Source organism: Anolis carolinensis, chromosome 4 (genome assembly GCF_035594765.1).
Source record: "Anolis carolinensis isolate JA03-04 chromosome 4, rAnoCar3.1.pri, whole genome shotgun sequence".
Classification (NCBI taxonomy): domain Eukaryota; kingdom Metazoa; phylum Chordata; class Lepidosauria; order Squamata; family Dactyloidae; genus Anolis; species Anolis carolinensis.
In genome coordinates this window covers 232,820,689-232,836,204 of record NC_085844.1, presented here as the reverse complement: position 1 = coordinate 232,836,204, position 15,516 = coordinate 232,820,689, and the positions used below count along the sequence as shown (strand labels likewise).

The window sequence follows — 15,516 nt, the reverse complement described above, 5'->3', positions numbered from 1 at the left end:
AGCTTCCCTACATCACTGGAGCCACTACTACATGTCAATTTCTACTTGCCAAAGAACTCAGTGGTGTTTAAAACTTGCTACATTAAGTCCATAATCTGAAAAGTTACACAGGTTGAGCATTCCTTATCCAAAATGCTTCCAAACATATTTTGTATTTTTTAAAATTTGGGATGAGAAACCTTAGAGATGGGAGCCAAGTATAAATCTGAAATTCATTGCATATATGTATCTTATACACATAGCCTGACGGTAATGTTATACATAGTAAGTTTCACAGTCTTGTGTATGACACAAAGTTTGCGTACAGTACACTGGCACATCAAAAAGCAAAGGTGTCACTATCTCAAATGCCCATAGGTGACCACTGATGATCCCATCTCAGCCCCCAATGTGGACAATTTTGGAGTGTTTTGGATTTTGGAATTCCTGATAAGAAAAACTCAATCTGCATTGAAAGCCATGCTGGATTTCTTCCCACCCACCCTTTGCAACCCTTAATGAGAAATGTTCTTTCCACTGCACTGCAAAGCTGTTTCTATATTTATAACGCACATGGCCGTGGAGAGGCTCTGGAGAGAACATCCACTTTGCAAAGTGAAAGGGCAGGGCCAGGATTTCCTAAACCATCCGGCTGTCAAAGGCAGTGAGAGTAACCCCAAGGCACCCTTCCCAACCCAAAGTCAACACAAGCACAGACGGGGGAACAATAGAGACAGAAACCGCAACAATACTTACGCCTAAGCGCCTGCTCCTAATCTTTACATACCCTTGCTTCACTATGTCATTAAAATTGGAAGCCATCCCGGCTTGGAGAAAAGGAAGGGAGGCGTCGGAACCAAAGTTGAGGCGATGCGATCCAGTGTTGCAAACGCGGCTGGTCGTGGCTTTTTTGGAGCTTCGGGGTCTCTCAGGCTCCGGCGGGCAGCCTTTGGAATAAATCCTCCCCAAATCTTGCTGACCCAGAAAATCGCCGGCGGGAGTTGTTCCCTGCGCCTGAGAAGTGGGTTTTGGTAGAAGCTCTTGTGTTTTGTGGTGTGTGTATTTAACAAAAAAAAATCCACTCGGGAAATGAGGGAAGCGTGAATGAGGCGGAAGAAAGCTCTCCTCTTGGATCAGCTGACGGGGAGTCGAGGAGGGGAGGGGGGGAAAGGCAGCTCGGCGCTGACTGGCTCGCGAAATGAGATCAGAGCCTGGGCCCACTCGCTCCCACTGCACTCCCCCGGCAGCAGCAGCCGCAGCAGCAGCCTCCCCGGTGCCTCTGGCTTCCCTTCCCTTCGCGGAGAAGCCCGCCTTCCCTTCCTGGGCCGCGGAAGCCAAGCAGAGGGAGAAGAAGGAGGGGAAGGGGCAGCTGTACCTGGCACATTCACATCATGCCATAATCACAGAGTGATGCCTGATATGCCCCCCCCCCCCCCAATTTGGACTGGAAACAGAATCGTTTTGGACTTTTGATTCTGGAGAACCATGGAAACCCACTAGGAACATCTACACAGACCATTTGATACTGCCTGAAAGAGGCTCAGGAGGGATTTGAAGTGGAGCTGATCACATGTCAAACTCAGGAATCAGGTGAAGACCTGGCTGGTTGCTTACACCCATCTGAGAGGTTGATGCCACCCCATTGCCAGGATCCACAGTATCCACAGCTTCAGGGTTGTTGTTTTATTTAAAGACAAAACACACCACCACAATGCACCTGAGTGGATCCTTTCCTTCTTTATTCTGTCAGTCGTATCCGAATCTTTATGATCTCATGGACCAGTCCATGCCAAAGCTCCCTGTCGGCCATCGCTGCCCCCATTTCCTTCAAGGTCAAGCCAGTCACTTCAAGGATACCGTCCATCCATCTTGCCCTTGGTCGGCCTCTCTTTTTTTCTTCCATTTTCCCCAGCATCATGATCTTTTCCAAACTTTCCTGTCTTCTCATGATGTGGCCAAAATATTTCAACTTTGCCTCCAATATCCTTCCCTCCAGTGAGCAGCCGGGCATTATTTCCTGGAGGATGGACTGGTTGGATCTTCTTGTGGTCCAAGGCACTCTCAGGATTTTCCTCCAGCACCAAAGTTCAAAGGCATCTATCTTCCTTATCTCAGCCTTCCTTATGGTCCAGCTCTCGCATCCATAGGTTACTATGGGGAATACCATTGCTTTGACTATGCGGACCTTTGTTGCCAGTGTGATGTCTCTGCTTTTCACTATTTTGTCAAGGTTGGCCATTGCTCTCCTCCCAAGACAGTGGGAGAGTGGATCACCCATCCCTTAATTCAGTGGTTCTCAGCTTGGGGTCACCAGATGTTTTTGGCCTTCAACTCCCAGAAATCCTAACAGCTGGTAAACTGGCTGGGATTCTGGGAGTTGTAGGCCAAGACACCTGGGGACCCAAAGGTTGAGATCCAGTGCGTTAATTGATTCCACCATGCAATATGGTTTGCACCTAGATGCACTGATGCACATTACAAGCCCTGTTTTGGACTTTCTCCCCAAATTTGCTTATTCCGGTTTAGAGCCTGTTTACATCATACATCAGGAGCCCCTGGTGGGGTAGTGGATTAAAGCCTCGTGACTTGTAGGTTGGGTTGCTGACCTGAAAGCTGCCAGATTGGAATCCCATCCCGGGAGAGTGTCGATGAGCTCCCTCTATCAGCTCCAGCTCCAAGCGGGGACATGAGAGAAGCCTCCCACAAGGATGGTAAAAACATCAAAACATCCGGGCGTCCCCTGGGCAACGTCCTTGCAGACGGCCAATTCTCTCACTCCAGAAGCAACTCAAGTTGCTCTTGATATGAAAAAAATCATACATCATTTAAGCACTGCATTTTTGAGCTGCCTTTAGTCCATATTAAGTGGTTAGTGTAGATGCTTCCACTGTCTCAGCCTCAGAGGAAAGCAGATGCAAAAACCTCTCTGAAAAATATTGCCAAGAATAGCTGCCAGGCTATTTGGTGCTAATCAAGGTGGCCAATTGCAACATTCACACTTGCCTCAGGCAGACAAGAGTTCTTTCTTCCACTCTGGACATTCCACAGATATATAAACCCCCATTTGCCGAGTTTCCAACAACTCACAACCTCTGAGGATGCCTGCCATAGATGTGAGCGAAACGTCAGGAGAGAATGCTTCTAGAACATGACCATACATCTCAGAAAACTCTAAGCAACCCATTGCTAAGAAAACCCCATAGTCTTAAAACACAACAACATCAGCATCACCAGAGGTTACACTCCACACACCCAATCCAGCTCAAGAGTAGATGGAGACTACACCTCTGAACTGCCCTGGAGGTTAGATGGTAGATTCATGGCCGATTCATGCCAGACCGGTTTGGTGCCACTCGTGTGTGACCCTTACCTTGGCTCCGGTCAGTTTTCTGGACACAAAAATGGAACTGGAAACTACTTAGTGACTGGAATTATGATATCCAGAGTACTGAGGGGGGAGAGAAGGGACAAGGAATTGCTGCCTTCTTTTCTCCTTCCCTTCTCTGATCACTTATGCACTCTTGATATCATCACGGCAGGTGCTGAGCAGTGTCCAGCTCCATTTTTGAACCTAGTGGGCACCTCAAACCATTGATTGCGAGGGCAAAGTAGGTGCTAAATTCCCTGACCCCTGCCAGAAATGGCATACCTTCATCTCCTTCAATCTTTTCCCCTGATAATCTGCCTATTTTGGGTGATATCACTCCATTCCAATCTCCCATCATTATCACATTTTCTCAGCAGAATTCATTGATTTCTAAAAACAGTTTTTGGTAAAATTCAGACCTTGCTCCTGTAGGGGCATAGATGCCAACTATTAGAGTTTTTACCCCCAGAAGCTATATTTCCACTTGTACATTTTGTCCAGTATTATCCTGGGATATCTTTTTAGCCATATATTTCTTAATCAAGTAGATTACAATTCCTCTACTTTTCTTATTTATCAAGGCTGAGAAACGTGACTCTATTTCTTTATTTTAATCTAATTTTTGATATCAGCAAATTTTGATACTTATACTACAATCCACTCCTTTTCTTGTTTTGCAAATCCATCTATTTGATTTCTACACTGGCAATCTGGTGATATCCACATTTATAGTCATCTCTTTGGTTTCAGATTAGGTAAAAATGTTCAACTGCTGAAAGTATTTAAATTGGAGGACCTTCTGTCTACAAAAGTCTTCTCTACCACTGAGTTATGGTCCCTTTCCCAGAAGAGAAGGATCCTTTGTCAACAAAGTATAGTATCGCAATCTAGTAATAATCTAGTACCCTGTTATGTTTATCCTATATGGTACAAATTTCAATGGGAAAAATGCTGATAAGTATTTTCCACAATATATTTAGTGGGTTAGCACATCAATATTTTAGCAGATCTAATTGGGAGAAAACAAAGGGTCTCTTGAAAATATCTGGAGCTTTGTTAGTAATAAGTTAAATTATAATCATACTGCAAGAGAGTAGAAAACCCCTTTCAATGTGTAACACAACTTCGTGTGCTAAGATTTAGCGTTTGTCATGAAGGTTAGCATTAAATATTTAATCTAAAATAGTAAGATTATTTCTGAAAGTGAAATATAAGCAGTTATAAATACATGTCTTTTCACAATATTCTGAAATTTAGTTGCAGGGGGACAAGGTTAGGATATTATCTTCCTATAATAATTCATCTCTCCCATTTTCTTCAGTTTCATATTTTTAGCATTGCAATAATTTAAAATTGCAGTTCAGTATTTAGAAATATATTTTAGAGTGACCTTTCCAAATATCTTTGTGCAGGTTAAATATCCCCTATCCAAAATGTTTGGAACCAGAAATGTTTTGAGTTTTTTTCGGATTTTGGAATATTGGCAAACACAATATGTGTTCTAAACATCAAATACATCCGTATTTCCATATACATCTTATATGCCTGACATTTATTTTATCCCCATTCTTAAAACATCATTTGTGTAAGAAACAATGTTTGTGTGCACTGAAGCACCAGAAAGCAAAGGTTTCACAATCTCAGCCATCTCTTTTTGCAAAAACAAGGTCTCTAGAACAAATCATTTTCTTCCTGAGTATCCTTGTATCCAATGGTGGTTGATGGCTTCCATGCCAGTAAAAATGTGCATCTACTCTGAGTTTCACTTTGGATTCCAAAGGAAAGTGTTGATCTTCATTCCCAAGTGAAATTTGGCATATTGGCTCATTCTTTTAAAACTCAGCCTAATTTCCTTAATGCTCAGCTCCTCCTAAATTTTTAGTCAAATGGAGGCTGCAGGACTGGTTGTTGTTTAGCTTCTGCCTTACTAATTGATTCCTCAGCTTGGGAGAACTTCTACCTCCCAAAGGTAATCTTCTACAAATTTCTGAGATCAGAACCAGACATACTAAAACAGAACAAACTGCACATTTCTTCCCATCTTGACAATTCCCCCATTCTGCATTTCTAGCAAACTGATCCTTTTCATCTGAACAGAATGAAAGCATGCTGCAAGGACCTCTTTCAACATTTAATGGCCACCTAATCAATTTAAATTGTCTCATCTTCCTCAGTAGCTGGAGAACCAGGAGGAGAAAAATTATACCCTAAGGATATTTCACCCAAACAGTTTTGACATTTCATTTTTATTGTCCATCAAATAACTAGTTTTATCTGAATCCATAGGAAAAAAACACATCTCTTCCCTGATATATTAGGATTTTTTTAAGTCTTTCTTATTTGGCTGAATGAATGCTAATATTCACTGGTGCTTGCTGAAGCTTAGCCTAACAAAGCAATTACGGCAAAATCTTAATGAACCACTTCACTAATGAATGTGCCAGACTTTTGGTGACAGAAAACAAACATTAGAATGGTGTAGAGTCCAAAATGAAAGGAAAATTATTGATGGTCAGCAGATTTGGTGAACAGCAGGTGGTGAACGGATGTAGGTTCATATATCACTCTTTCAGTCACATGGTTAACTAGTATGAGATTTTGGGGATAGAGAGTATCACATTTAGATGTGCACTTCCCCAAGGCTAGACTTCTGCCCCTATTCTCAAGGGATTCATTTTTTGCTTGTGTCCAAGTATGATCCATGCAGAAAGTCTAATACTCCAATTAAAATAAGGAAAATTCATTTTATAGGAATAGTATGGATCATAAATGGATAAAGCAGTAATTGGAGTGCAGCTTTTTGTAAAGGTTTGGTTAACAGTTACGTTGGAGGGAAAGGAGGAAGGAAAAGGGTTATGTTTAGAGATTTAGGTTGGGCAAAATGTTATATCAAAAGATGTGGTTGTTGTAAGAAAAAGGTAAGATAAAAAAGTGAAGGTTTAGGGCAGAGCTGGAATATGAACTGAGGGAGGAACCAACTTGCTGGAAAAAAAATCGAGCCTATCAGAAACCAGAAGGAAGAGTAAGCAACTAAAATGTTAATTTTGACCAAGATAGCAGTAGCACAAAAAGATGAATCACCAATCACACATGCACACACATACAACCCAAAAACACACTTACCTCACTCAAGACTGTAGGTCATTCCAGGTGGGATTGTGCACAAATGGGAAAAGAAGGTCACCACACTACTGCATAACTTAGTTTTGGTAGTGTGGTCTTCTTCTCCTCCATCTTCTTAGTTCCAGTCATCCAAGGAATCTCTTTTATCTTTTTCATTCCTCAGTTTTGCTCAGCTTGTTCTAGTGTCTCTTATCACGGCTCCCAGCTGTTTATTTGTGTCATGAAGCATAAAAATTTAAATACAATTAAAATATAATTAAAATTACATTTAAAACTATACATCCCCTCCCCCCAATCCCACTTACACCACTTGGACACAGCATTCAGTTTTTGTCACACACACACACACACACCCTAAAGTACATACACACATTTTCACAGACTGATTTTAATTGCAAAGGTGATACTGAGTGTATAGTCAGTTCTCCATATCCATATATACTACCATATATGGCCTGAATTTTATTTAAAAAATTGAACAGGCAAACTTTTTTTGCTTGTTCAAGGGACAACATTTTATATATAACATTCTGTATAATGAGCATCCATGGACTTTGTTATCCACGGCAATCTTGGAATCAAATCCCAGTGGATAACAAGGACCCATTGCAGTTACATGGCATGACAACCATCTCTCTTAGAGGCTTTGTTTTGGAATTTACCTCTGTTTTTAAAAGTGCATATAATGTTTTCTGTAATGCCAACTAGCTTGGTCTATGCCCCAAGGTTATACGTACGTTACAAATTACAAACCATTTATTCCAGAATGTTATTACAAAAACATTATAGGTGGTATATACATCTTTGAAAATACAATACACTTAAACAATCTCAATAAAATATAAAACATAAATGAACTAAATTTTGATTTAAAACACAAGTTAAAAAGCACAAGTTAAAACAGCATATAAAAGATGTTAGAAGAGACTAAAACAGAAATTTTCACTGAGAAAGTCTTGCTGAATTCAGTGGGATTTCCTCCAGGAAAGTGTCCATAGGATTATAGCTTCATTTGTTTTGTTATGCTGCGGTTTAATAAACACCAGGATTTGCATTCAAGATCATCAATAATAGGAAATGGCCTTAAAGTAAATCCTCACTCTTAGTGTGAATCTGAAACTTATGCAATCACAAATAGTTCAGGAGACGAAGGGTAAAACATGTTTTGTTTTGTTTTTTGCTTTTCAGACTGAGCATGTATATCCATTACCTGCTTGTCCCATCTATCATTCGATATAAAGAGAGCCAAATGAACAACCAATCAATCAATCTGCAAAGTAACAAAGCTACAGTCTCCAGTCCTGTCAGCAGAAGGTAGCAGATTGAGTCTCCTAGGAATCCCAATTTGAGTACTTCCGCTGGCAATCTTGGTAGCTTTCATGTCAATAAAGAGCTAAATCTATTATGGGTTTTTTTTAAAGGGGGAAAAAGCAATATTCTGGATTTCTTTGAGAGATAAATTTCCATATCTTGGATCATTTTTTAAAAGTTCACACTTAAACCAGAAAGAATTCACAGATGCACTAACATGGAAATCACCAGCTACAGCTGTTGTTATTAATTACCATCGAGTCAAATTTGACTTATGTGGCCCTATAAATGAGCATTCTCCAAATAATCCAGTTACTGAGTCTTGTAATCTCAGATACTGTAAACTCATGACTTTTACATCTTAGATCAAGTCTATCCACTAGTAATATGGTCTTCCTCTTTTCCCACTTACCAAACAAATAAGGCATGTCTTTTTGTAATATGTCCAAAATATGACAGTCTGAATTTAAACATTTCGGCTTCTATTGAGAACACAGGCTTGATGTATTCTTGATGTCCTGCTCTCAGCATCAAACAAGAATTCAGGAAGTCAAAGTCAGAAGCTGCAGAAGCAGGAGATACCTAGTATCAGAACAGTCCAAAGTCAAGAAAGCCATAAAGCAAGAAAAAGTTCTAGGGAGTAGTATCTGAGTGAATAAATAGCCCACGGGTCATAAATCCATAAAAAAATAATACTTGCAAGAGCTGGCCCATGAAGAGAAGAACTAAAGCTGTATTCAGTAACTTGGCTGGGGAAAGTAATCTTCTTATATAGGCAGTGTGTTCAGCCTACACCCAAATTCCTGGTAGTACATAAGAATTGTGTTCCACAAGTATTTTCCTCCTGTTGCCTTGACTGAAGCCTTTCACTCTGTCTTCAGGGGATAGCTTTCCTGTTAAGGTTCCTGGAAAGAAGGGTCTTGTGCTTCAGTTTCTGTTCCTGTTGCACTGGTAGGGTCACTTGAGCCATTGCATGTGCTTTTCAACCAGTGTTTCTGTCCACTCAGATGATTTCCATTGCTTGGCCAGGAAGCAGCAGCATATGGCATAGGCCAGTCACTTCTTGTGCTCCAGTTGATGGCTCCTGGTGCTTCAGGAATGGGAAGATGGGTTGCTTGCTGTCATAGAGGGACTTGACTTGCAGCTTCAGTTCTTTGCCCGAGCTAAGCCTACCACGATTCATGAATGAGCAAAGTGCCATGTGACAAAGAAGACAAAAGGAGACACTAGTGCTAGTGGTGCTTGGGGATTTAATAGTATAACTGCTTCCCTTCCCCAGTGCCATAGATACTCTTACATGATCATCTGCTCTAGACACAATGGTGGTGATTTGCTGCTGCTTGTGGGACATTAGCATTTATTTCTCCAGACACTCACTCATTTTGCCCTCAGGGAGCCAGAGCCAGAAACTTCATCAGCATTGCAATTGCTTGGGTTGGGGAAACAGTTGCAGGGCACTCCCCTGAGTTGCCTGCTCATACTGCAGGTGCCACATGGGCAATGCATTTGAGAGAAGGAAGGGAAGAAGAAAGCAGTCTCACTACCACTGATGCTGCCCTTTGCCATTATATATACAGGTATATTTTGGACAGTATTCAAATATTTTTTTAAAAAAAGAAATCAAAATATGCAACACTTCTGGTCTCAATCATTCAGATTAGGGATACTCAGCTTGTATATCCCTATATACATCCTCTGGGACCTCTGGAAGAGCCCTGGGAGATCTTGGAAGATGATTTCACCATTGTGCATTGACTATAGGACCCAGGCAGATATTCTCCAGATATCAAGTGCTTTCCATTGGCAGCTATATAGCCTAGTCAGGTATGGGCAGTATGCAAAAGATGGGGTTGCAAGGAGAGAAATCACCTACATAAACTTTTCACTTCATCTCTGCAGTGCAGGATCTCGGTTTCCCTCAGGACAATTCAAAAGTAAAACCTTAATCTGGAAACACCATAAATATTTACCAATTTATAAAACTATTATTATTATTATTATTTTGCCAGTAAGCTCAAGGTGCCATACTCTCTCCCTACAATTTTCTTGCAACAATCACCTAAACCTGGTCAGACTGAGAGGAAAATGATTGGCTCGTGGCCATGCAGTGAAATCATGGCTCGGTAGGGATTTGAACCAGGATTTTGCAAGTCCCAGTCCACCACCCTAATCACTACTGTGCACTGGTTCTCTGTAAGGGCAGCAGAAAACAAGCTCCCTCCCTCCTCCCTATGACTTCCCCTCACATATTTGTACATGGCTATCATGTCTCCTCTCAGCCTTCTCTTCTGCAGGCTAAAAATGCCCAGCTCTTTAAGCCGCTCCTCATAGGGCTTGTTCTCCAGACCCTTAATCATTTTAGTCGCCCTCCTCTGGACGCTTTCCAGCTTGTCAACATCTCCCTTCAACTGTGGTGCCCAAAATTGGACACAGTATTCCAGGTGTGGTCTGACCAAGGCAGAATAGAGGGGGAGCATAACTTCCCTGGATCTAGACGCTATTCCCCTATTGATGCAGGCCAGAATCCCATTGGCTTTTTTAGCAGCCGCATCACATTGTTGGCTCATGTTTAACTTGTTGTCCACGAGGACTCCAAGGTCTTTTTCGCACACACTGCTGTCAAGCCAGGCATCGTCCCCCATTCTGTATCTTTGATTTCCATTTTTTCTGCCGAAGTGAAGTATCTTGCATTTGTCCCTGTTGAACTTCATTTTGTTAGTTTCGGCCCATCTCTCTAGTCTGTCAAGATCGTTTTGAATTCTGCTCCTGTCTTCTGGAGTGTTAACTATCCCTCCCAGTTTTGTGTCGTCTGCAAACTTGGTGATCGTGCCTTCTAACCCTTCGTCTAAGTCGTTAATAATGATGTTGAACAGAACCGGGCCCAGGACGGAGCCCTGCGGCACTCCACTTGTCACTTCTTTCCATGATGAAGACGACGCATTGGTGAGCACCCTTTGGGTTCGTTCGCTTAGCCAATTACAGATCCACCTAACCGTAGTTTTGTCTAGCCCACATTTTATTAGTTTGTTTGCCAGAAGGTTGTGGGGGACTTTGTCGAAGGCCTTACTGAAATCCAGGTACGCTACATCCACAGCATTCCCTGTATCGACCCAACTCGTAACTCTATCGAAAAAAGAGATCAGATTAGTCTGGCATGACTTGTTTTTGGTAAATCCGTGTTGACTATTAGCAATGACCGCATTTGTTTCTAAGTGTTCGCAGACCACTTCCTTAATGATCTTTTCCAGAATTTTGCCTGGTATTGATGTGAGGCTGACCGGACGGTAATTGTTTGGGTCGTTCTTTTTTCCCTTCTTGAAGATAGGGACCACATTCGCCCTCCTCCAATCTGCTGGGACTTCTCCCGTTCTCCAAGAACTCTCGAAGATAATTGCCAGTGGTTCTGAAATAACTTCCGCTAGTTCCTTCAGTACTCTTGGGTGTAGCTGATCTGGCCCTGGGGACTTGAATTCGTTTAGAGAGCCCAAGTGTTCCTGGACAACTTGTTTCCCTATTTGGGGTTGGATTTCCCCCAATCCTTCGTCCATTCCGTGTTGCTGAGGTTGAAGATGGCTTTCCTTTTCTGAGAAGACCGAGGCAAAGAAGGCATTAAGTAGTTCTGCCTTTTCCCTGTCCCCTGTCGCCATCACCCCATCTTCTCCTTGCAATGGCCCTATCGCCTCCTTTTTCTTCCTTTTTCTACCAACGTAAGCAAAAAAGCCTTTTTTGTTGTTTTTTATGTCCCTGGCAAGCCTGAGCTCATTTTGCGCTTTAGCCTTGCGAACCTTTTCCCTACAGGTGTTGGCTATACGTTTGAATTCTTCTTTGGTGATTTCTCCCCTTTTCCACTTCTTGTGCATGTCACTTTTGAGCTTTAGCTCAGTTAGAAGTTCTTTGGACATCCATTCTGGCTTTTTTGCACTTGTCTTATTTTTCTTCTTTGTTGGCACTGTTTGCATTTGCGCTTTGAGTATTTCACTTTTGAAAAACTCCCATCCATCTTTAACTCCCTTGTTTTTTAATATCGGCGTCCATGGAATGCCGCTCAGTAATTCCTTCATTTTTTGGAAGTCAGCTCTCTTAAAGTCCAGAATGCGTGTTTGACTTGTCTTAGTTTCAGCATTCCTTTGTATTGCAAACTGCAGGAGCACATGGTCACTTGCCCCTAAGGATCCAACCACTTCAACTGTATTGATCAGGTCTTCCACATTTGTTAAGATTAGATCAAGAGTTGCTGATCCCCTTGTTGCCTCTTCTACCTTCTGGACCATAAAATTATCTGCAAGGCAAGTGAGGAATTTGTTGGACTTTGTACTCTTAGCTGAGTTTGTTTTCCAGCAGATATCAGGATAATTGAAATCGCCCATGACTACTATATCTCTTCTTTGTGCCTGTTTGCTCAGCTGTTGACAGAAGGCTTCATCAAGTCCTTCATCCTGACTCGGAGGTCTGTAGTAGACACCCACGACAAGATCTTTTTGAGTCCCGGTTCCCTTGATTCTTAGCCAGATGCTTTCAAGCTGGTTTCCCGGATTACAGTCTTGCATTTCTTCTGCAACGTAACTGTTTTTGACATATAAAGCTACTCCCCCTCCTCTCCCCTTTGTTCTATTTCTGTGAAAGAGGTTATAGCCCTCAATGGTTAAATTCCAGTGATGGGAGTCATCCCACCAGGTTTCAGTGATGCCTATGACATCGTATGTGTGGTGCTGTGCTAGGAGTTGGAGTTCGTCTTGCTTATTTCCCATGCTCTGAGCATTAGTGTAAAGACATGTAAGCCCCTGTGACCTCCCCTCGAACTGTTTATTTGGGATTATTGTGCTCTCTGTACTTGGTCCTTGCTGTGTTTGTGCAGCCCTCCGTTTAGCCTTTCGGCGGTTCCCTGTGGTCGTGAGTAATATAGTGTTCACCAGGCTGTTGTTCCCCTCCCCCAGTGGATCTAGTTTAAAGTGCGCCTGATGAGGTTTGTGAGTCTGTGTGCAAAAAGATGTTTTCCTACTTGTGTGAGATGCACCCCATCGCTTGCCAGTAGTCCATCCTCTTGGAAGAGTAGACCATGGTCAAGGAAGCCAAAATGCTCCTCTTGACACCATTTTCTGAGCCAGTTATTGACCTGTACTATTCTTCCGGCCCTTGTAGAGCCGTGTCCTACAACAGGGAGGAGGGATGAAAAGATCACATGTACATTATACAGTTTTAGCTTTGTTCCCAGAGCTCGAAAATCATTTGTGATCTTTTGAAAAGTATGCCTAGCGGTGTCATTGGTACCTACATGAATCAACATAAGGTGGGGAGGGTGATGGGGCTTTAGGAGCCTGCTGAGCCTCTGAGTGATATGGTGTATTTTTGCCCCCGGGAGGCAGCATGTTTCTCGAGCCATCCCATCCGGTCTGGAAATGATGGCTTCCGTTCCTCTAAGGAGGGAGTCACCTACTACCAAGACCTGTTTCCTTTGAGGATTGACAGGGTCCCTTTTGTGCAAGACAGTGTGTATGTCCCCTGAAGAGTGTTCCTGTTGAAGTGAATCATGTAGGTGTAAACTGTTGTCCTCCTCCTCAACATCCCCAGTGCATTCATCAATGACAATCCATTGAGATACATCCGAGAGCCCATTACTCTCCCAAGGATGTTCCTGTTGCTCCTGGTCTATGATTGGGGATGGAGCATTTGCATGATTACATAAGTGTGACTGTGGTGATGCACTGTCCCCGTCAGGGCTATCCCCTGCGCATTGATCCAGGGTGGTCCACTGAGTGGTATCTAAGAAACTGTGGTCCTCCACAAGATGTGTTTCCTGATTGTATGTTAATGATGTAAGAATTTCAAATCTGTTGTGTAAATGCAGCTGAGCAGAGGAGTTCTGTGGAGGCTGCCTGGTCCTGCGTCTCCTTCTATGGGTGACCTCCTTCCAAGCCTGAGGGTTGTCTACCTTTGAGTTGATCTCCCCATAAGGTTCCTGATCATGGTCTTGGTGGTGTTGGTGTGATGCAGGCTGCTGATCTACAGCAGCGTGTTGTGCAGTGTCCAAGAAGAGCTCGAGTGCCTGAATGTCCTTAAGGGTCTTAATACGGTGCTCGAGCTGTTGGATCCTCTGCTCCATCAGAGTCATCTGTTTGCATTTGGAGCAGATGTAGTTGTCTAGTTTTTGTGTGAAAAAGCGGAACATGCCACAGCTGGTGCATGTGATGGGAATGTTTTGCTTTTGTTGCATCTCTTGGTGAGCGTGGTGGCCAAGTGGGATCTTTGTACAGTTAAGTAATATGCACGCACTTTATGTGCAAACTGCAACAAACCACCTCTTTGTGTATTTGTTTATGTTGCTTTGTTTCCTGTATGTACTGCAAAGGATAGTTAGTAAAGGTGCCTTTTTCGTGTGCGCCGTAAGGCGCGCGCGACACTGGCAAATAAAGCTTTCCCAGAAACTCAATTAACAGGGGACAATGCCTGCTGTCAATCAACTTAAGTACCTGGCTCTCTTTCAACACAACAGTCACACAACAGTTAGACTTTGACCACAAGAGCCAAGCCCACACTCAGTTTAAAATCTTAGCCAAATCTTAGCCAAATCCTACCTGAAGCCAGGGAGCAAAAATGTCCTCCTGCTGCCTCTGCTTCTGCGAGAACCAACTTTTGACAAAGCAGTCTGCTAGCAGAAGAGCAGAAAAGCAGATGAAGGAAGTATGGTGCAAAAGAGAGGATCAAGGTATATCAGAATCAAATCCCCTCCAGTTGAGGGACACAGCCACAATTTTGGCACAAAATTAGGCAAAGATATGTTAGTCCTAGATAAGACTAGGCTGATAGAGAACTGGATTTAGCACAACTCATACTGCCCAAGGATCAGCTAAGCTACCCTTTCCCATTTTTTGTGTATTAGGACTGTGCCTTATATACACCAGCATTTTGTTAGCAATATCATGTGTGTAAGGCAGCTATCATGCAAAAGTCGCATTTTGGACAGGGTCCAGAGGGCTGCTTATTTGTTCTTGAACTCCATCCAAATGTTCCACTATCTGGCAGCTGTCGAGTCCTGCTGCTCTTGCTTGCTTGTTGTAGTTGTTGTTAATTACCATCAATTTGGCTTTGACTTGTGGTGCCCCTAAAAATAAAATATTTCTAAAACACCCTGTAATCAACAGTCCTGCATGTTTACAGATGTGGCTTTCTCGAGTCTGTCTAACTCTCATGTGGCCTTCCTCTTTTGTCATTTTAATGAGAATTATCACCTTTCCTAATGAGTCATGTTGTCTCATGATGTGGTCAAAGTAAGATAGTCTCAGCTTGATTATTTGGTTCCTAGGGAAAGCTCTGACTTATTTTGTTCCAGGATCCATTTATTTTCATTTTGGCAGTTCATAATACCCACACAATCCTCCAGCATCACATTCAAACATGCTGGTTTTCTTACTGACAATTTTCTTTTCTGTCCAGCTTTCATAAACAGTACACAGAAATTGGAAATATGATGGCATGGGCAATCCTAACTTTAGTATTCAATGATATATCTTTATATATTGAATGATATGTATTTATATATAAGAAATACTTTACCATCCATGCCAGATATGGACAAACTTTTTTGCTTTGGGGCCACAGAGAGGGCAGAGCAGAGCCCAAGTCATTCTCAGGTTGTCTTCCCAACATAAGGATGGGGCTTCTCACCATATCCTTCTGCTGGGAGGAAGGCGAGATATGTGGCAACTGCCCTGATCCTCCTCCTGATCCTTCTTCCCTGA

The 15,516-nt window shown here is 42.5% G+C and overlaps 1 protein-coding gene across 2 annotated transcripts in view; it reads right to left on the bottom strand.

The window, feature by feature from the left end:
* The window catches only part of dok5 (docking protein 5), a 76,975-nt gene extending 75,772 nt beyond the window's left edge, over positions 1 to 1,203 (bottom strand). Inside the window, exon 1 of one of the 2 annotated variants that reach the window (XM_062978950.1) lies at positions 736 to 1,203. In XM_062978950.1, coding sequence (XP_062835020.1) covers positions 736 to 801 — 66 coding nt within the window. In that variant the 5' untranslated portion in view covers positions 802 to 1,203. The remainder of the gene's footprint in view (positions 1 to 735) is intronic. The other variant, XM_062978949.1, reaches the window with a different exon arrangement.
* Between the last annotated feature and the right edge of the window lie 14,313 nt (positions 1,204 to 15,516).